The sequence below is a fragment of the Ambystoma mexicanum genome, chromosome 8 (assembly GCF_040938575.1).
Source record: "Ambystoma mexicanum isolate Mex_15411 chromosome 8, UKY_AmexF1_1, whole genome shotgun sequence".
In the NCBI taxonomy this organism is placed as follows: domain Eukaryota; kingdom Metazoa; phylum Chordata; class Amphibia; order Caudata; family Ambystomatidae; genus Ambystoma; species Ambystoma mexicanum.
In genome coordinates, this window is record NC_090929.1 from 1439037014 (window position 1) to 1439060206 (window position 23193).

Genomic DNA, 23193 nt, shown 5'->3' on the forward strand with positions numbered 1-23193 from the left:
TAACCATTAAGGTTACATTTTAAGGCGGTCTGCGGGTTTGCACACCCAAAATGGACAATGATGGCCCATAAAAATGTAATGCAGGTCTGCAAATTGGTCCGCAAGCTTCAAATGTCACAACTTGATTTCACATTGTGCAGCTTTTTGAAACACACATGGATGAATATTCACGAGACCAAGCAAAGGCCGTTAGTGGGACCAGGTCCCAGCTTCTCGCGATGCTTTGGTGAAAGTCCACCCAACGGCCTTTGCTCCCTGTACACACCTGTGCATCCTATTGAGCTGAAGGAGAAGATTTACCTTAATCTCCTTGACTTCAGACAAATAGCCTGTAACCTGACATCTGTTGTTAAGTAAAACACATGTTAAAAGTACCCTTAAATGATTCAATTTCTAGAAGTCCACGTAGGTAACAATGCTCACCCATTCCCTATCATCTTCCGGCTTGTCTCTTTATGCTTTGTTGTAAATAAAGGTTTTACTTGCTCTGTGACCCTTAATAGAAAATCTGTCACTCCCAGTAATCCCAGAATTCATCATTAAAACTCTCTCTTCTTGCACATCTCACATGCCTTCAAATGTCCTAAATAGTTGTCATTTCCTCTTCTAAAAAACTCCTGTACCTGTGAAGTCATCAACTCACTTTAACTTTCCGCATGTTCTTTGTATTCACTTGTCCACCATTTCTTAAACTATTAACACCATTGGCATGTTGGGGGTCATTTTAAGCCTCACACATGCCAACATGTACTGGTGGTGAACACCTGCTGCTGGTAGATTTCGATCTGCGCACTGCTCGTGGTTCTGTTACACAGAGCAGGTTGAAGAGCCTAAAGCCTGCTATTCCCTCACCATCCACTAGGTGTGACAGAACCACATACATCTACAGCTGAACTGAATATCCACGCAGGCCGCGATGTTCTATTCCCCATGGAGTACCGCCTATTTGTGTTCCAGCAAGGAACAAGCAGATTCCATAGGGAAATATACAAATGCAGCCTGCCATGCCGTGTGAATCAGTGCATATATAACATGGAATCCTGGTCCAACCAGATTACGGTCTTATTTTTACGTTGATTCACAAAAATATATGAATTACTGCACAGAAAGGCCTGCACAGAGAGGTCTGCACAGAGAGGCCTGCTCAGAGAAGTCTGCACAGAGAGGCCTGCACAGAGAGGTCTGCACAGGCAGGCTTGCTCAGAGAGGCTTGCTCAGAGAGGTCTGCACAGAGAGGCCTGCACAGAGAGGTCTGCACAGAGAGGCTTGCTCAGAGAGGCTTGCTCAGAGAGGTCTGCACAGAGAGGCTTGCTCAGAGAGGTCTGCACAGAGAGGCTTGCTCAGAGAGGCTTGCTCATAGAGGTCTGCACAGAGAGACTTGCGCACAGAGCCTTGCTCAGATAGGTCTGCACAGAGAGGCTTGCTCAGAGAGGTCTGCACAGAGAGGCTTGCTCAGAGAGGCTTGCTCAGAGAGGTCTGCACAGAGAGGCTTGCTCAGAGAGGTTTGCTCAGAGAGGTCTGCACAGAGAGGCCTGCAGAGAGAGGTCTGCACAGAGAGGCTTGTTCAGAGAGGCTTGCTCAGAGAGATCTGCACAGAGAGGCTTGCTCAGAGAGGTCTGCTTATACGTATGTCTATAAGTAAGTGATCCTCTCTAGGCTCGATGAAAATGAGCCCCTTCATCTATTCTTAAAGGGTCAACCACAGTCATTTTCTAGCACTATAACTCCCCCCTTTTTAATATTTAGTGCCTGGCCACTCCCTATCCATTATGTCTTGTAACTCAACACAAAACAGGCACCACTCAAAGTCCACCATTTCTACAAATCATACAATATTTAGGCTTGCATAGTGTTACTTCCACCAAGCATCTCCTGCTTTGCTACACATACCTGGGTAAATACTCCCATACCAAGCTGGGGCAAGTCTTCCCATCCTTTTAAACCACTCACCTACAACTCTGGCTTATTGAATCGAAAACTTTCATCGTCAATACAATTCTGACCCATTCACTTTTCATAATGTATGTATGTCTTCCATGATCATCGTACACTGCTCCGTCGTGGAGGAAATCTGGTCCCGTGGTTAAATGGCTGAATGTGAACATAGGCGATGCACTTTCTTACTTTGGGCTGTGGAGGGTAGCTCAGGGGCAACGTGCTCGTCTTGAAAGCAAGACAACCCAGAGCAACACAGTTTCGATCCCAGGGTCCGTGCTTAGAAACCTCGGGGTATTAAGCTCGTTATAAATAACTCATTACAATCACTCAGTCCATCTGTTTGTGCCTGGGTTCCAGTATCTTCCAAAACTTGGAGCCCTTAAATAGGAGCTAAGTTTCTATATGATGGACTATATATACATATATAATTGTCTATGGGCCTCATTACACGGACGGCGGTGGACCAAGGTGCTATTAGCGCCTTGGTCCATGCCGGTAAAATACTGGCACCGCCTTGGTGGAAAGGGGAATTACCGCCCTATTCCAAGGTTGGTGGGGTGGTAATTCCCCCTTCCCCATTGCCCTTCCCCATTCCCATTTTTGCCCCATAGGGCATAATGGGAATGGGGAAGGTGCTAATTACGGCACCGCAAATTGCTGTACCGTAATTAGCTCCCTGGTTCCTTTGTGGGTTGGTTTTTAACGCCTGCAAAAGGCAGGCATTAAATTCTCCAACCCGCAAAGGGACCTCGTAGTAAGGCGGTAAGGATTTACCGGTGCAGGTAAAATACTGGTACCGGTAAACCATTACCACCTACCGTGTTAATGAGGCCCTATATCTGCTACTCAACATCACCAGAGAGCTATTTTCCTATCTTGACAATATCTCTCTAATGTGGTATCAGTAACCCTTTCCATGGGCTATACTGAGGGTAATGGCCTGGCTGCCTGAGTTAACGGATCGAGCAAAACAAGAGTGGTTATTGAGGGGTCCGGTAAGTTACCCCCGGTGTAGCCCATGGAACGGGTTACTAACCCCATTACCACCATGGGTTACTAAAGCAGTAACCCCGGGTGCTAAAAAACAAAGTATTTTCATTCATTCAACGGGACACCATGTGCGTACCTTTCAATGAATGAAAATACTTTGCCAAGATGGCCGCCATGGTTGTAGAAGGCGGGGCTCCGTACAGAGCCCCTCTTCCATTACCATGGCGGGCAGAAAACCAAGATCCAGGGAAGAGGCTGCAGCGGCAGGCGGCGCCTCCACAATCAGGTAAGTGGGGTTGCGGAGGAGGGTTGGGATTAATAAAAAAAAGGGGAACAGCTGGGTGTCTAGAAGATCTAGAAGATGGCAGAGCAGTGCAGGGGAGGCAGCCAACGTGTTTCATGGAACACGGGCTGAACTCGGGAGTATCAGGCTGAGAACCAAGGAACCTGATTGGCTCTGCCCCCCACCCTGCTTGCTAATGTCTAAGCAATCAACTGCCAGGAAACTCCCATCCTATGGCGTTATCACTACAACACATGGACCTGTAACTTTGCGTGTTATGATGAGTTCTGTCTAGAGAGAAGCAGCTTCAGGAATGCATTGAAGTAATTAGTGCTACTAATGTTATCTCACTTTGTCTCATTTCATTTTTTTCACCTGCCTCTTCTCTGCCTCCTACATATGTAGGCTTCTGAATGCCAACAAAATCAACTGCATAAGAGCAGACGCCTTCCAGGACTTGCAGAACCTCTCTCTACTCTCTTTGTACGATAACAAGATCCAGAGCTTGGCCAAAGGCATATTCACATCCCTGCGAGCAATCCAGACACTGTGAGTACCCACTTCCGCTGCAGCCGCAGGCCAGATCATATTGACAATCGATAAACTGCAGTGTATCATGCACAGGGTCACATATAACATTCCTATGAAACGGAGTACACCTGCCACTTTAACTAGCACGTTGGTGTGGAGGCTAAGGTTAGGCAGACGCGCCACGTTTGCGGAACCTCAGAAGGGTAGATGCTTGGCAGTGGGGATTTTTTGACAGCGGCTTCGATTTTCTTTTACAGGTATTTTAATATCTGTAGCATACCAGCCCTCCTATTCTATCTCACCCAGTGCACTGGCGTGTCAGTGATTTCAGGCAGTGCTGAATTTCCACAGGGCGGATACGGCTGCCCTATTATCAGATAGATATCCACAGTGCCCGCCAAACAACACCAGGGAATTGGGTATTGGGTTTGGGTTTGAAGTAAGAGCGATAACATTTGATTTCCATCTAAAGATTTACCCAATAAACCCTGCTCTGGAACAACTTCTTGAGAGTTGTTCAAGAAATCCAGTGCCAAAGGTATACGGTAAGTTACTCGGCCGAGTCACTTTGTGTAGTGGCGTTTACATGCACCCCCAATCCCTCTCGGAGGTCAGAGATACATGCCAGCCGTTGCAAAATGGTCAGAGAACAATCTTTGACTAAGCAGAGTCAAAGAAAGTGCAGATGGAGGCTGAGCCGTTTGAGCCTGTTTTAGGATTTTGCAACAGGTTTACTTGAAGTTGTATTATTGATGGTCTCTGGTATATGCGGAACTACTTGGTAAACAAGCTTCCATGGTTCTCTGACCCTACTGCACGCAAGTGCAATGCTATGGCTAGAGAAGAAAAAACACGCGATGAAGCCTGAGGCTTGGACCTTGCATTTAATTAGAAAACCACACAATCTTTAGTCATATCTTCTAGGGGTTAATGGTAAAACATGTCTTTCCTAATGGTGTTTATCCTTAGCAATTAATCTGTCCTTCGACCTATGATATTTTAGTATCCTGGCAGTCAGATGTAAATGCAGAGATTGGATGCTTTTGCTAAGGTTTTGGTACATGTTAGCTCTGTCTTTCTTTTCAGCAAGGCTCGCCTTGTAGGGTCATATTCAAATAAAGTCTTCCAGTGTTTCTGTTCTAGTTATAGCAGATTTGCCCACAAAAGATGCTAGTCGTTCTTGCCATCAGAAACTATGAGACAAATCTTAATATCACTCATGAAACTACACACTCGCCTGAGTTGGTTAACAGGTATAATTGCAGTCTAGTTAACGTGTCTGACTCCATCAAAGGCTGAGAGACTACACTGTGATGTGGTTGGAGGAAGGAGATGGAAAAGCATCTTGTAGACTACAAGGACTTTAGAGGATGAGAGATGCTATAAACTGCCTTAGTACCCGGCATGCGCTGTACACTGGGAATACTACGTGTGGATTGGCTCTTTTCCGAGCCATACCACACAGTATTCCCGTGTACGTTAGTGCGTCCCGTGGGTACCAGGTACTCTGTTCACGGCTTGCCTTAGCCAATGAGGAGGTCCCAAATGGGGAAATCCCTGCTCCGAGCCTTCCCATGGCTGGAGGCTGCCTTTGTTCCCCGCCGGGGACTCATGTACGTTTTTTTTCCTCCACTCCCCTCCCCCACAAACTATCCCCCCTCCCAACCCCACTTACCTTCTTTTTTCTTCTTTTATTGGGAGCGAACGTGCTGGAAACACTTCTGTTCCCAGAGCGTCCACTCCCGATGGCAGCCATGGAAAGGGAAGACGAACTATGTTTACCCTTTCGCGGCGGCCATTTTTTTTCACTTTTTATTATTATTATTTTTTTCTGTTTCGAAATGCGGCAGCGGGCTGGGGTACTGATGGCTATAAGACCCTCGGCGATGAGCCAATACCGCCCACGGTAATGCCCCCAGGGCTTCACTATGGCCCCGGGGGCATTACCTGGGGCGGTATTGGCCCACCGCCTCTGGTCTTATTGCCACAATAAAGCAGGCCAGGTAACCTGAACAAGATGCTGGTTGGCAAAAGAGCTTCCAGTGTTTGTGAAAGGGGTTCCAGCTGTGGCATGCCCAGACACATTTGACAGGGGTGGCACAAGCAGGACACTGATTTATACGAGCCCTCTCACACACGCACGCACGCACGCACACATACACACACACACACACACACACATACAAACACACGTGTCTGAATAGCGTTCATTTACTATTTGTCTCCACTACCCATATCCACGAAAGGTTGGTTACTCGCCATAGAGTTCAAAGTCCGGATAATGATCATAGTTTAGGATAATGGGGTTGCACCTGGGGTAGCCAATCACATTCCAGAGGAAGCACGTGCCACCCCAGACCACTCCCTGGACACGCCACTGGGTCAGAGGCACCCGCTGTAGGGTTTTCCGTACATGGCTGCAATACCAAGGTCACATCACTGTCTCATTATTTCCAATAGAGGATAGAAGAAATGATATGTAAAGCCCAATGGCCTTGACATCAGGCTTCAGAATCTCCTGCATATAAAATTGAGCATTGAATCAAACCCAAGCCAACTATGCACTGGCACCAACCATTAGCATGTGGTGGCCATTCACATTGAGTAGATTCGATTAGTCAAGCTCTAAAACGGACCCATGTCCACATCAGTAAAACACCAACATGAGTTGCACTCGTTGCTAACCTGTACCACAATCACTGTAGGGATGTCCAATCAATCGAAGTCAATACAAAATGTGTGGCATTGCCATCTAGAAAAACACACACTGCACAGAAGGGTCAACAATGAATGTTGTGCGCATTGGGGCTGCCCTTCATCTTTTTGGGCCCAAAGTGATGGAGATGCATTAGGACACGCCCTTTACCTATGGGTAAAATCCATCTGTGATGAGGCTGGGTGAAACAAACCTCTTCCTTTAAGGTGGAAGTGAAATAATAAAGAAATGTATACACAATATTTTAACCCCTAACTGTACAGTATTTACCACATACTAATGACATGGTAGGAGGTAAGGACCTCACTACTCCTATATTTACACGACCTCCTGTTGGAAAAATAATACTGCCATAATTAGAATGATTCCAAATTGTGCAAAAGCCTCAACACCACTGGCCGAATGTTCTGTTCTCCAACATAATGTTGCAAAGGCGTGTTCCTGTGGAGCCGGCGGCTGCAACTTGCAGCTCTCCAGATGTTTTGGACTATGCTTCCCAAGTTCTCTCACCATTTGCTCGGCCGGTTAGGGCTGATGGCAGTTGTAGTCCAAAGCATCTGGGAGGCAACGGTTGCAGATCCCAGGTGTAGAGGAGCATTTGGTTGCAACCTTTGGCTATCCAGAAATGTTGGATTACAACGTCCACCAGCCTTAGCCAGCAATGCCAACTGCGAGGGGTCCTGGGAGCCATTTAGTATTTAGTATTTTATTTATTTCTATAGCGCACCAGGCCCAGGGGCATCCGGGCGCTTAACTTAGTTACAACAAGATGAAAGCATGACAAGGCAATGTGACAGAGTATTACAAGATTATTACAGGAAGATATACAAAATTTACAACATATACATTCAAATGAATATCGATAAGGCAGTGATTTACAGGATAGTTAATAAGGGATGCCGAGTAGGTCAAAGTGCAAGTAGGGCAGTAAGCTGATGTTAGCAGTCTTGGGCGGATAGCCATGCTTTGGTAAGGTATTTGAATTTCAGGAAGGAAGGTTCTGCTCTAAGGTCATTGGGGAGTGAGTTCCAAAGTTTGGCTGCCAGGATGGGGAAGCTGGTTCCACCAGATCTTAGGAGATTAAAGCGCGGGATGACAAGGCAGTTGGCTTGGGCCGCTCTGCGAGGTCTGGTGGAATTGTGGAAAGAGAATCTGTTAGCCAGGTAGCGAGGGGCTTGGTTGTGGAGGCATTTGTGTGTGAGAGCCAAGGACTTCAAGGAGATGCGCTGTGGGATAGAGAGCCAGTGCAGGTTGCGCCTGGTGTCAGATATATGCTGGCGCCTAGGAATGTTAAGGGCCGCTCTGATCGCATTGTTTTGGACAATTTGTAGCTTATTTAAGTTGCGGAGATTAGTACCTAGATAGAGGGCATTACAGTAGTCAACCTTGGATAGAACAAGGGTCCTGGCCAAGGTTACGCAGTTGGCAGTGGTTAGGAACGGGCGACAGGCGGTGATGAGCTTGCAAGTAAGCGCTGCTGCAGATGAGACTGCGTTGGATTGTCTAGTCAAGGATAGGGTTGAGTCGATGTAAATCCCAAGGGTTTTCGTGTCCTTAGCAATCGGGATGGTATTCCCATCGATGGTGAAAGACTTGAAGGCAGGGTTAAGTTTAGTGAGTTTTTGTGGTGAACCAAGAATGAGGAGCTCTGTCTTTTCATCATTTAGGCAGAGGCCGTGCTGGGCCATCCACGCTTGGATGACCTGGTAGATGGCGTTGATGGCAAGGGAGTCAGTTGTGTAATCGCCTGTGATGGGGATGAGTATCTGTGTGTCATCAGCGTAATTGGTATACGTGACGCCCAAGTGATCCAAAATATCGAAAAGGGGTTTGGTAAACACGTTATATAACGTGGGCGAGATACAAGACCCTTGAGGCACACCACAGGCGACCGGAGCGGGTGGTGCGGCCGCAAGTGGGGAGAATACACGCATAGATCTATTATCCAGGAAGGATCTGATCCAAGTGGCGGCATTTTCTGAGAAGTGTGCGGCTGATTTGAGGTGATGGCAGAGAATTTTGTGATTGACGAGATCAAAAGCAGCAGAGAGGTCCAGGAGAAGTAATAATGCCAGTTTGCCTTTGTCTTTGAGATCTTCGATCTGCGTTTTTAAGTCAATAAGGGCGGTCTCAGTGCCATGGCGAGGCCGGAAGCCTGATTGCCTGAGTCCCAGAAGGTTATTAGATTCAAGGTATTCCTGAATTTGTAGGTAGGCCGCGCGGTCGAGGATTTTTAGTAAAAAAGGTACAGTGGTAATTGGTCTGTAGTTTGTGGGTATACTGGGATCGAGGGTAGGTTTTTTCAGAAGCGGGATGACCCATGCATCCTTAAGATTGTCCGGTACAATCCCAGAGCTAAAGGAGGAGTTGATGAGCGTAGTGATGAAAGGTGCTAGGTCGTGAGCAGCTTCCTTGATAATAGGTGCAGGACAGAGGTCACCCTGACAATTGGACGGTTTAAGGCTAGTGATAATCTTTTCCACTTCGAGAATGGAGAGTGGAGAGAAGCTAAAAGGAGTCAGAGAGTCTGTGATAGAGGGGTTTGTGGTAGGTATAGGGATCTGTAGAGGGTTGGATTGAAGGCTAGATTGTTTGTTGTTAATTTTAATTTGGAGAGTGGCAATCTTACCTAGGAGAGCTTCTTGGATTTTGGAGCACCAGGTGCTATCTTTGGTACATGTGTCAGGTGGGGTAACAGGAGTTTCAAGTTCTTTTAGAATTTTAAACAATTCTTTGGTGTTAGATTTGGCTTGCTCGATGCGTTTGTTATATGTGTCTTTTTTTGCCTGGAATATAGCTTCCTTGTAGTTAAGGGTGGCCAGGAGTACGCGTGATTTGTTAGCTAGAGAGTGATTGCTTCTCCAGTGGGATTCTGCAATTCGTTTTTCTTTGCGTAGTGCTCTGAGATGGGGAGTAAACCAGGAGTTTAGGTGGGCTCGAGGTTTAGATTTTCTCAGTTTCGAGGGTGCAATGGTGTCTAAGGCTGTAAGCATGGCCCGGTTGAAGGTGTCGACCAGGGCCGTAGGGTCAGAGCATGATGGATCCAGAACATTAAGAGCTGGAAGGAGGAGGGGTAGGAGTCTATCGCAGGTAATGTTGCGTTTGTTACGGGTGGCCATAGCCGGGGCAATGTTGTGAGGGAGGCTGATAGGTTTGGACTCAATATTGAATGTAATTAAGTTGTGGTCTGTCCAGGCGCACTGTTGGTTAGAGGTGATGTTGATGGGACAGTTGAGGGCGGCTAGCCAGTCAAGGGTTCTGCCCTTGTTGTGGGTAGGTTGGTTTAGGAACTGAGTGAATCCAGCATTAGTGAGGATGTTGTCAATAGACGAAGCAGCGGTGTCCTTGGGGTCGTTGAGGCCTAAATTGAAATCCCCCAGTATCATAACCTGGGAGGTAACTTTGGTGCTGTGTGTGAAGATGTTGGAGAGGTCCTCCGCGAAGGTAGATAGTGGGCCGGGTGGACTGCCATAGACTGAAACATCTGAGGAGCCACAGTTTGCAAACCTCCTCTGTAGAGTAATGCTTGCCCTTCTTGCACCTATTGTGCTTAGGAACCTAGCTGCCCAGGCTGTCCTTAGAATCCTTCATCATAATGTGTGGTTGCAGGAAACGTGCATAACAATGGCTATCTTATTTGTTGTGACTTTTGATCTGGATAGGGAACTAGAGTGAAATGTACTGCACTTTTCATATATGGATACATTCAAACTGTCATTAATTTAACATTAAGCCCGCTTTGCATTCTTTCTAAATATCTGAATCGTTCTTCACCATCTTATCATGTTCCTTTGTGAAGACATCTAGCTCAAAACCCATTTATCTGTGACTGTAACCTGAAATGGTTAGCAGATTTTCTGAGAACCAACCCCATTGAAACCAGCGGAGCACGGTGCGCTAGCCCTCGTCGCCTTGCCAACAAACGCATCGGACAGATTAAAAGCAAAAAGTTCCGGTGCTCAGGTAAGCAGATGTTTGCATTTGTCCAGTTCATAACCTAGACGTTCCTAATTTGACTACAAGTCAAGAAGGCTGACCTTACATTGCTTGGTCAACCGTTCAAATATGTAAATATTCTTTAGTGCTCAGATCAAACTGCTTTGTGTTGACTGAGTGAGCGTGGGAGTGAGTGAGTGAGTGAGTTAGGAAGAGCGGAAGGAGAGAGGGAGGGAGGGAGGGAGGGAGGGAGTATGTGTATAGCACAGATCTCAAAGTAAATCACCTGATGGGACTTTGACTGGCACTCTCTGTATGCATATGTAGAAAATAATGTGTATCAAAATGGGAGTGGCAGAGGAAACATTTCTGCACTATTTAACTATGCAAATGTTTAATTTATTGGAGATCATGAAAAACCGACACATTTTTTAGACCATGTGGCTATTTCTGAAGGCAAGTTATCTGTTTGTGGTTTCTCCTTTTATTTTAAGATGGAATTATCCAGTTAGATAGCTGGGGTCAGTGGGGTCTTTGGGGCCGCCTGTGTTGCTCCTGCCGCTACAAGCCTGTAGCGGCAGGAGCAGCGCACAGGTGTGAAAGTGTGCTGAGAGACACACACAGTCTTTAAAAACAGATTGTATCTACTCATTCATTTCAAAATGTATTTTAAAGCCATGAATATGAAATGGTCATGGCTAAAGGGATGATTTGACACCCAACTTTGATCTGCTGATCTTTTAATTACTATTTTCAAGAACCCACAGAAATAGCAAACAATGATTCTCTGGCACTGTCCTGAATTGGTTTACCTCCTACCTCTCTTGCAGACACTGAGCTGTCCCGATGAACTCGTTGCATTCTAACCAACTCCAATCCCTTTTAACCTTTACATGGAGCCTCTGGGCACGCTCCTCAAAGATCCCAATATCGCCATCCTCCAATACGCAGATGATATTGCACATGAGAGTAAATAGAACGTCGGACATCATTTGTCTCTGGGATTACCTAGCCATCATTCAGTCCTGGATGTCGACCTCAAACAAAACCGATGCAAGACTGAATTCGTCCTCATTGGTCCTCCCGCTAAAAAACGAGTCCAACAATGACTCAATGATATGCACATAGAAGGATATGATCCACAACTCTCAGACTGAACCAAATCCTTAGGCTTCACCATTGACAGCAATCTATCCTTCCAGAAACACATAGCCAAGAAGGCCCAAATAGCCATGCTCAGAATCCCTACCCTTCAAGAAATCAAACCCTTTATCCCGCCACAGGACTTCCGGACTATGCTGCAGGCCCTTGTGGTCTTGCACATCGATGGGGGAAATTCTCTTCTGACAGGGCTCCCACCTGCTCACTTGGCTCCCCTAAAAGCAGTCCACAATGCTGCAGCACACCTTATCACGGGAGCGCAGTAATTTGACCGAATTACCCCCATCTTACTCAAACTACATTGGCTTCCACTCCAAGCCAGGGTACTGTTCAAGACTGCATGTGTCATCTACAAAGCAGTCACAAGTAGCACACCAGCGTACCTGGCGGCTAAGCTCCACATATATAGTGGCACACGCTCTTTCCGCAGCAAATCAAACAACCGGCTTGAATCACAACTTGTCTGCTAACAATCCCTCTCTTGTCATGGACCCGCCCTCTGGAACTCGATCCCCGGTGTCGGCTCGGTATGCCCCCACAATTCCCTAATTTCGCAAGTATCTCAAAACATGGCTCTTTCAACAACACCTGACCAAGGACTAATTCCAATGGACGCACATACAAACGCACAGAAGACACAGTACTGCGCTACTGTTAATAGATGCCAGCCCAAATGCCTGCTACACATACTATGTACAACACTCTGCTGCTCTGGAATTAGGTTTGCGCTTTAAACAATAAACAATACATACATAAATAAAACGTTTCCAAAATCCTCTAAGAGAGAGTTCTATAGAAGGGAGCCTAGTCTCTACCACTCAACAGTTTGGTATAGATCAGAGTCATAAGGTCCTACAGGGCTGAGCAGAAGACACTTCCAGGATATGCCATATAATATGGAGACATGTCAGGTAAACCCAATACAATCTTTGAAAGGTTGAGGCAAGCGCTTATGCATGGTGGGAACATGGTGCTGCACGCACCCTTCTGTGCCATATGTAGCACCATTCATGTTTCAGCAATCAGTATTCAAGATAGGTACTGAGTCTTTGCATAGTCCTGGTGTAAATGAGCAAGGGTCCACCACCTTAACACCTTTGGCCTTGACCATGGCAGAGGGCTAAAGAAAATAAATGAAATTCCACAGGATGTACACATATATTCTTCACATTCAACTTGAGTTTTATATAGAGATCTGCATCAGCCCAAAGCATAGACTTTCCACCAGTGTGTCTGAATTCCCTGTGATGGTTTTCAAGCCCATCTTGGTGGGTGAACTTCTTTCTTTCTTTCTTTCTTTCCTTCTTTCTTTCTTTCTTTCTTTCTTTCTTTCTTTCTTTCTTTCTTTCTTTCTTTCTTTCTTTCTTTCTTTCTTTCTTTCTTTCTTTCTTTCTGTCTTTCCTCACTTCCTTCCTGCCTCCCTTTCTTCCTCCCTCCCTTCCTTCTTTCCTTCCTTCCTCCCTCCCTTCTTTACTTCCTTCCTTCCTTTCTTCCTTTTTTGCTTTCTCCTTCCTTGCTTCCCCCCACCAACACAATAGCATCTTCTCTGTTGTCCACTTCTCATTCTCAGACTCGCTGCATAAGTCCAGCTTTTCTTCACTGAGTGAAGGGATGCAAGGAATTTTAAAGTTAAAAAGCAAGTCAGTTTTCATTATCCAAAAGGTATAAAGTTAACCAAAGGTACAGGCAAATTAAAACACCCAGTAATCAATACACCTGCAAAGGTATGGAGAAGCAATAAAACATTAATTAATATAAGGCATTCCCCTGAAAAGCAAAGAAAAAGGTACAGCGAGGAGCTCTTATCACACTCATCTCCACTCAACTGCTATCTCACTTAACTCTTCTGCAACTCCTGCCTCAAACTCGTAACCTCCAAGTCCTGTGCCAAACTCCTACCCTCCAAGGTGTGACTGGGAGCTTTTCATAGATATGTTTATTCATTTATACAGTGCATTTATCCAAAGCATTGTCCAATTTAGAAAAAAGTGCATATTTTTAAGCAACAAGTACAGTCGAGATGCTACTAATCACAGGATGCCATAGCACGTACAAGTCATGCTTTAAAAGAAAGTAAATTAGAAGAAAGGTGAACAGAGACTGGAAGTGCAAAGCTTAAGTGAAAGAAAAGAAATATAAGGACAATCAAATGAGGCACATGAGAAGACGGAACAGTCAAAAGATCAAAGAAGCAGAATGAAGGCAGGCGAGTATGGAGTAATGCCTTTACAGAGATAAACTATCATAAAGCAAGTGAAATTGAAATGAATATGATGTGGATAACCAATTGAGGCATGACAAAGTGAAATGTTAAGAAAATACACAGGTTTGTAAACAATAAGTTTTGATGATTGGAGAATGGGTTAAAACGTGAACATGGAATTAGCAGAATAACCTAAAGATTAACCGGTGTTTGAAGGCAAAACTACTAAACTTGCCAGTAATAACGGCTGATGATAGGAAAGAGTTACGCAATTTGATGATGAAACAATTTCAATGGACTGGCATTCATAAATTAGGACTTTTGTTCTTCATACACCATTGCTTGATTGAAATAAAAACCCATGTTAAAAGCAGCTGTAGTAGATTAACTAGAATCAGGAGATAAAACAAAAATGTGAAAAAGAATTGCGGCTTTGGATCCAGGCTTCAACAGAAGAAGTGAGGGCTGGTGTCCGTAGATGAATGCCACCAGCAAAGAAATGGAAGGAAAAGGAGAACTGGGAGTCATTCACACAGAAGTGACAATGAAAACCAGGTGATGAAATGACAAATCAAACAGTATCAAACAAAAAAACAGAGGGGCTCAACACCAAGCCATGAGACATCTGATACATGAGTCCTAGAAACAGTGTAAGATTGAGCAAAGAGACAGGAATTAAACCAAGATAAGGCAGTGCCCAAAATCCAAAGAGAACACAGTCTGAAGTAAAACAAAAAAGTGATACACAGTGTTAAAAGAAGTAAAGTGAAGACGAACTAAGATAAGTAAAAAGGACAAGTTTGTAAAAAGAAATCAGAGACAGAAAATATGTCAGTTTTAGTGAAATGTCCAGATAGTGAAAGATTACAAAATTCTGAAAGTTACATATGAACAATTATTTGGGAGTAAGGATAGCTCAGTGGCAACGCGTTAGTCTTGGAAGCAAGACAACGCGGCGCAACACAGGTTTGAATCCCGAACCCATGCTTAGAAACCACTCGCTGGTGTTAAGTGTGTTATAAATGAACAATAAATAAATTTCTAAAATCTTAGAAAGGGAAGACAAGAGAGGAATGGATTGTTACAGTATGGCAAGGTTGGAAGATATTTAGTAGAGTTTTTGCTTTAGTAGACTTCAATCTAGTGGGAAGATGAGCTAGTGGCAATATGCCTAGTGAGCTTGGGGACTAGATGATGATACATAGGGCCTCATTCCGAGTTGGGCGCAAAGGGATACCGGGCACCGTTAAGGACATCGGTGCCGGTAATCCCTTTGCGCCCTACTACGAGTTCCATTAGCGGGTCCCTTCCTTAACACCTGGTTTTACTAAGGGAAATCAGAGCCAATAACGGCACCTTTGCAGGTGTATTGATTACTGGTTTGGTGAATGGGGACTTACCGGTCCCGCCAAGGTCGGACTGGAACGGTAAGTCCCCATCTCACCAAACCGGACACGGTACCGGTATGGGAGGTAGTCATGGCGCAAATAGCGCCATGACTACCTCGATACTCGGAATGAGGCCCATAGACTTCTTAAGAACAGATGGCATTGGGGGTCTCAAAGTGCAGTAATAGTATTATCCCACAACTTTAATTGAAAAGAGATATTAACAAAGCAGAAAAGTGGTAGAGACAATGAAGAGTTAGAAGATAAGGGGCCTCATTACGACCTCGGCGGTAGCCATACTGCTATTGGCGGCATGGCTGCCGCCGAAATCGCGTCTGGGTCCGGGTTCCCAGAATGTGGAATTACCGGGCTATTCCGAGTTTGGAGGGCCCGGTAATTCCTCCCTCCAGGAACCTGGGCCCGGACCTTCCCCATTCCCATTTCAGCCTCCATAGGGCTGAATGGGAATGGGAGAGGGAGCAAACAACAGGCCGACTACGAGTGGTCCGTTGTTTGCTCCCTCTTCCCCTCGCGGGACCCAGTAAGGACGCCTGGTTTTACCAGGCGTCCTTACCGGGTGCCGCGAGGGAACCTCGTAATGTGTCGGAACGGTTTAACGGGTCCGCCTCCTTTTGCGGAGCCCGTTAACCCGTTCCGCCAGGGTGGTAATGAGGCCCAAGGTATTTAAATAAGTAAGGAAAGACTTGATTTTAGAAGTAAAATAAGTTGTGAAGTCCTGAGCAGAAAATAATAAGAACATGTTGCAGCATGAGGAGGAGTTGCAAGTAAGAGAAGCAAAATTAAAAATAGCCATTGGGCAGTGGACGATTGGGATTGATTTCAATGAATAAACGTATTCATGAAAGGACTACTGCTAGTAGTTTCCCCTTGACTACTGTGCCTCTAGGTGCCAAGACTGCCTGGAATATAAGCATTCCAAAATGCCCACTGGTATGTGCATATATGTGTTCTGCAAAGCGAGATAATTTTTTTGTTTACACTTGCATATGCTTAATCTGGCCTGCCATTCATATGTAGACGATACTCAGCAATACATGCAGAGTACAGACCCGCTGGCACGATTAAATAACTTTATTAACTGTACAGCTGAGATTTCACAATGGACAACACCAAATTGATTGCAACCCAATCCTACTAAAACGGAAATCATATTGTTAGGTCAAAAAAACATAATGAACCAGAGGCAGTACCTTCACCGCCCCACCTGTTTGGTTTACCAGCTATCTTTGCTTCTAACGTTAAGAATTTTGGCTGCTATTGGCAGTCCGATCTGGGCTGTAACTCTCAAATTAACAAAATAGTTCAATTTATATATTACACCTTTCGAATTTTGCGACCAGCCCTTCCCTACTATGGATGTCCCACTAGTGGTTGGTTCTAAGCTGTACTATGTTAATGCCTCCTTAATAGGCATTCCTAAATATCAGCTTCAACGACTACAAGTATCCCAAAATGTGGCAGTCAGAATGATCTTCAGGGTCTGAAGGCTTAGCCCAGTGGCAGATTATTGAATCTCACTGCACTGGGTGGGAGTGAGCCAACGCATTGATTTTAAAGTCCTTTGCCTAATTTATAAATGTGTAAATGGACTAGCCCCCTCTTAACTTGCAAACAGGTTATCACTTCACAAGCCCTCGAGATCCATCAGATCTGAGGATAAAAAACGAGTTAAATACCATCATCCTGCTATCACCAAAGAGGGGATAGGCGTTTTTCTGTCTATGGCCCCAAATTATGGAATTCGTTGCTGCAAGAATTAAGGAATATCTCCTCCCTTTTGATGTTTCATAAAGCATTAAAAACCCACTTTTTCCAATGATCTACCTACAGCTATATATTTTTATCTGCGTTAAGATCAGCGCCTAAATCCAGTTTAGTCTGCCCAGTGCGAGGTATTAATACCCAATAGAATACAATACAATATAAACCCGATGGGCAGTCAGCGGTTAAGAGAACATGTTGGGGGAGTGATTCTAGCAGAAGGCTCCTCTGTAGCCTCCGAAGAGGGGTGGAGGGAGGACTTAATGACAAAATTGGAATTCAATTTTGTATCTGAACAAATTCAGGAGCCCGTTCTGCGCTCAGGTTTATCTCCGTTCATCCAGACCCATAATTGTATGAACTACATGTCTCTTCTTCAGCAAATTAAGCGAATTGACTACTTAAGTGCAGATTGAACACTGAGCCTGTTTTTTCATATTTACAAGTGTGTTTATACGGTCTGGATAGTTGACAAACAGTTGTGTAGAAAGGCTATGAAAATTCAATTGAAAGAGCTCACAATGTAATGAATTCCATGTCTCTTTTTTCTCCATAGCTAAAGAGCAGTATTTCATACCAGGTGAGATAACAGAGCAAAGAATGACATTTGTTTGTTTGTTTTGTGGGGGAGTTGTGGGGGTTAAATGTGCGAAACCAAAAGAGATGTGGGCAGTCACCAGAAATTCAATGTGAGCATGAAGGGTGAAGGCGTGCATGCCTTTTACACACCAATGGGCCTCATTACAAGTTTGCCCGTCCGGTAACAACGGTACTGGTAAACTTGCCGGTACCGTTACTGGACCAGCAAACTACGAGTTCTGCTCGCGTGCGCCTGCCCGCCCGCCAGGTCTGACCTGGTGGGCTTACCGACACCGGCGAGAAGAACTCGACGGATGCACCATTCAAGAATGGTGCATCCGGCCCCCTCATATCCATTGAGTCCAATGGGATTCAAATGGGAACAGAGAGTAATTAATTCCGGCGCCTGGCAATAGGGAAATACAGGGTCCGCCAGGGCTGTAATGCCCCTTTATTTACCCATTGCCGGGCGCTGGAAAAAATTCACAAGTTCGGCGGCAGCCTGACGATTTTACCGGCTGGGCTACCTCCGAACTTGTAATGAGGCCCGATGTCTTGCTCTCTGTTGACTCCCCCATTGATGATGGAATTTAAAAAGTGCTTAATCATCACAACATCTCATGTGATTGTTGTGCCAACTATTGCAGCCATCATACTTGTTTCACCGGACATGGGTGGTGCATGTCTTCGCTGGTTCGCTTAGTTCAAATAATCAGCTAAGTTTAGCATCGCTGGGCTTTCTCGAGGATGCATATTCTTAAACCAGAACGTTATTCTTTCGGTCCATGGTTGAATCACTGAATAGACACAGTGGCACGCTTCTGCTTCAGTCAATGCAGCACGCTGCTGTTAGATAAGCGGGGACTACACAGATTGACCTTGGCTCCCGCATGCAGTCATTCTACATGTTAACTTCCCTATGTTTAGGAACTGAAGACTATCAGCTGAACAGCGAGTGCAATAGCGATGTGGTGTGTCCTCCAAAGTGCCGATGTGAGTCCAATGTGGTGGAATGCTCCAACCTGAAACTCACCAAGATCCCGGACCGCATCCCACAGTCCACAGCAGAGCTGTAAGTACAACCCACCCTGTGACAACCACATTACACATGTGCTCTGAAGCAATCGTTTGACTGAGTGGCCATGCTATAAGAAACCTTAATAAATAAATAATCCATCGCCTCCATTATAATTACATTATTTGGACATACCAGACATGCTCAGGAAACCAGGGCAGCGTACAGGATCTTTTCAAATGTGAGATCAGATTTTACTGTTATGTATTCACCCACTCCCATACCTATGCAGTCCATACGCAGCAGTGTTAACAAAAGTCCCATTCAAAACCCTTTTTATCCTCAACTTCATTTATTGAGCTAATCAAAACTCATGGGGCCTCATTCTAACTATGCCGGTCCGGTAACAACGGTGCCAGTAAGTCTACCAGCACTGTTGTTACTGGACCGGCACAGTATGACTCTGCGCGCGTGTGCCGTCCTGGCCGCCAGGGTCAGACCTTGCGGGCGGAACGGCACCCGCCCGAAGAGTTTCACGGAAGCATCAGCCCCATTATTAACGGTGCCGGTGCTTCCGTGGTCCCCATTTGTCTTGAGTCCTATGGGACTCGAATGGGAATGGGGATTTACAATTACTGATGCCTGACTTCCCGGAGCGCCAGGCTTGTAATCCCCCAGTGTTTCCGGCAAGCCAGGCACCGGTAAAATTCACAAGTCCGGCCGCAACCTGCTGGTTTTACCGGCATGGTTACTGCCGGACTTCTGATGAGGCCCATAGTTTTGTTGCCGTACTCATTAGAATTAATGGTTGAGCATGAACATTACACTACACAGTCCAAAAATGTTTCAAGAATGAAGGCGAGTATTTGCGCCCAAACTGTGTGCGGATGCTGTTCGCGGCAGTACGTGGGTTCTGGACTGCACGTGGGTACCGCAAGAGCACCTCAGTAGTACTGAACAATGAGTTCTAAAGCACTATGAGCTTCTCTGACTAATAGGTAGCTATGCAATGTGGAGCATTCCTGGCCAGGACCATATAAGCATTGCTTCTCAGACCATCATCTTTGGAAATGTGTATGCCACGCTGCACTCATAAATGACAGCATTATTATGGTAGTTATTGAGCACAGGCATAGCTTCGAGAAGCAACTGAGTGCTTTACAGAGGTATACAACAATACAGATACATAATGGAGTGCTCTACAGAGTTATACAACATTACAGATGCATAACGGAGTGCTTTTAAGAGGTAACAACAGAACAGATATACATGGGGGTAGGATACATAGGGGCGCAGAGGTGGGTTACAGCTGTACCGGGTGGCGGGGAGGAGAGGGGCGGGCAGCGTCTAGCGAGTCAGGTGGCACAAGGGGCAACGTGATGTCCTAGGTTTTGAGTAGGAGAGACTCCTTGAAGAGGTGGGTCTTGAGTTATTGGTTCGATGTGTTAATATCCCAGCAAAAATATCACCATACAAAAATATTGCCATATTTTTGCGGCGATATAAAGCCATGGAACCTGCGGGGGACACCCCTTCAAGCCCATAATTTTTTTAATGGAGCGGGGTCACCCCGCAATCCCCGGTCCCAATAATCCCATAAATTATCCCCTCTAATAATATCGCCTATGGCCTTACCCCACAACCATATATATGGCGATATTATTGGTGGGGATAATATTACCTGATACCAAGTTATTTTCTGGATTGACATTTTAATAAACCAATATTGTCTGCCACTGTTCATGCACCAGGACGCACACACGTCTTCAGCCCTGCTCAGAGCGTGAACCTGCACGCCTTTGCTGTGGCTGAGCGGTAAAATCATCACCCAGCAGACATACACTGCACACAATTCAGAGTCACAAATAATGCCATGTAATTATTACATTTTTCATATTTGCTTTTGAATTAACTTTTGAATTAACGGGTTGATATGTTACGTTTTTTATTTCCATGTGTTCTAATTATTTATTTTTGTAACTGTTTCTTTTCAGTAACATTACTGCTGTATGATTTTATTTTTGTTTCATATGATTTGACCATTTTGTATGCATCAGGTGGAGTGTGTGTGTGTCTGTTTTATCTTTCTGTAGTGTTTGCCTTCGTTGTAAATACAAGAGGTGTGTGTTGATACTGACTACCCCCAGCCATTCCCCCTTCCTGTGCCTCCCCTCTCCTCCTCCTGCACACATGTACCCTATCTGATAGGCACGCCTTTCTATTTTATGCTTAAGCTAGGCATACCACTGTTGCAAGTCTCTTTCCCTACCCACTTGAATTCCTTCGTTTGAAACTTGGATAAGTGCTCCATGTTCCAGATGTAGTTGACTGATGATTTAGCGATAGAAGTAGGACTCTGCAGTGTGATGGTCGTTTCAACTGTTATAATAGCTATATAATTTACAAAATATGTTTTAATGTCATCATTTTATAAAATCAAAAGAGTGCCATCATAGGGGCTCGTTATGAGTATGGCGGTCCAGAAAAAAGGGCGGTAACGGAATTACCGTCACTTTTCCCGCTCCACCATATTACGAGTTAAACGAGTTTGGCCCTGGAGTGGGAGATTTACCTCCAGCACTATCCACCAGAAAATCGACAAAATCGGCAGAATAACCAGCAGTGGAATTACCGCAGTGGTAATTCCTCCAAAATTACCAATTAAATTAATGGGGACTAACACCGCCACCACCACTTATAATTCAGCGGTAAATCCGCCGGACCAAGTGGCAGTAACGGTAATTCCATTGGGTAGTATTCCGGCGCATTTAATGCCAGAATACCTCCCAAATCGAAAACGCGGCCCATAATTTTAAAAATTCTAAATTTTTCAGCCACCAACTCTACCTGTCACAAAAGTCAAATATTGCCGGCACTATATTTACGATTCTCAGTAAGGCTACCCTTTCTGAAACTTTCTTGGTATATACACGGCCTCTTTTTCTTTGAGCAGAAATGGCCCTCAGAAACATCTCAACTGTTCCATCTTCTGGGGGTTGGGCTGTCCCGGGGTATTTTAGACACAGCAAGAGGTCCCGGGAGAACAGACAGGGACTCAAAGTATGTATTCGGTAAGGCCAGATAGATGGCGTGGGGCTGTGCACGGCAGAGGAATATTCTCACATTTTCTCATGCTGCACCATTTCCTGAACATGTGCACACCAGAACTGTGCAGAGGCATGTGCCATTGAACCTCCTCACCAACAACTAAAGAAATAACTATTCAATTGAGATTCAAGGGGGTTGTTTGATGCCTACACCAACATCCCTTAAACCACCCCTTCCTGAGGGCTTTTCCGGATTGGGAGTGGCACACGATGCACTGCCCCTCTATCTCCGACTGCATCTCTGCAGAGTCTGTGATACCCAGATCCTACTGAAAGAATCTACAGATGACAGCAAATCCCAGATCACCCCTGTGTACTCCCACACATGGAAGTGGTGTTTTCCAGCATAGGATCATCTTTCTTCTACATCTGCATGTTTTAGCCAGTTGTTACATGTTTCTTATGTTTTTTTTCTCTCTCTTCTTCTAAAGGCGTTTGAACAACAATGAAATCACAGTGTTAGAGGCAACAGGGATCTTCAGGAAACTTCCACACCTCAAGAAAATGTGAGTTGAAGAAGAGAATAAATTAAGATCATGTTGCGCTGTGGCGTAGCCGGCGCTATTCTGGGAAGCACATAACTTGATGGGTCGACGGATCAGCTTGGTCTGGTCACCACTGGCGAGAAATAGGCTGCATATGATGGTAAATTCAAAACACCAAATGGGGGTTGTAGCTGGGAGGTACTTTGGAGCCTGACTCTTAACCACCTTAGTTAATAGACATCAGATCTGTTGCATAATATCAATCTGAGTGTTCTGAAGGCTTTACTCACACTGAGCCAATACAGGTCTTATATGCATCATGAATTGGATCCGCAATAGGAAAAAAAACATGCAGTGTTAAATCCGGGTTCAAATGACAACCAGAGAAAAGCAAAAGCAAACAATACGGTTGTACATGGGGACTGACTCTATTATGCTCTTCAGAGCAGAGAGGGCTGCCCCGGGTGCTTCTCACTCGAGGTCATTGACCCAAAGGTTTTCCTTGAGTGACTTTGCACAGAATCATGCCAAGGAGTGAGGGCAGAATGAGTTTATTCACCTGAGTGCCAGATTGTCTTAAAAAGTACATGTCAACTTTCACAGTGAATTCTCAGGACCCTTAAGATTGGCTGCAGTGAGCACAACAGCTGTATCCTCAAATCAGGTGGATATTTGTGACTTTAGCCAAACTAGCATGAGCTCCAGTGTGAAAGCAAAGTCACTGAAGAGGTCTGAGTATGCGGCACGACAGATACATAAGAAAATGGCGTACAAGATATCACCGGACCCATCAAGATCCTATCAGGTGTAACTTCTGAAGAGGGCGATCCTTGTTTCAAAATCTGACACTATTTCCTGAGAAGATATACTTTGGCCCTTGTACCCCATGGTCGCATATACACCAGAAGCAACATAAAGGCGCTGATATTGTTTATCTGACTAAAGGACTAGTTCACACTGTGCCATAACTCTCTGCATTAGGAAATGAGAGACAGCCTTGCCCCCGGCAGACATTTCTCCAGATCACGCAGTCACTTAAGTAAGAATAACCTCTTGCCCTGAATTCTGAGATGCAGCGC

The 23193-nt window shown here is 45.2% G+C and overlaps 1 protein-coding gene across 1 annotated transcript in view; it reads left to right on the forward strand.

Moving 5' to 3' along the window:
* The window catches only part of SLIT1 (slit guidance ligand 1), a 1063959-nt gene that overhangs the window by 818956 nt on the left and 221810 nt on the right, over window positions 1–23193 (forward strand). The window contains exons 14-18 of the mRNA XM_069611588.1: window positions 3617–3760; window positions 10258–10421; window positions 17485–17508; window positions 18435–18579; window positions 22061–22135. Of these exons, the coding sequence (XP_069467689.1) occupies window positions 3617–3760; window positions 10258–10421; window positions 17485–17508; window positions 18435–18579; window positions 22061–22135 (552 nt within the window). The remainder of the gene's footprint in view (window positions 1–3616; window positions 3761–10257; window positions 10422–17484; window positions 17509–18434; window positions 18580–22060; window positions 22136–23193) is intronic.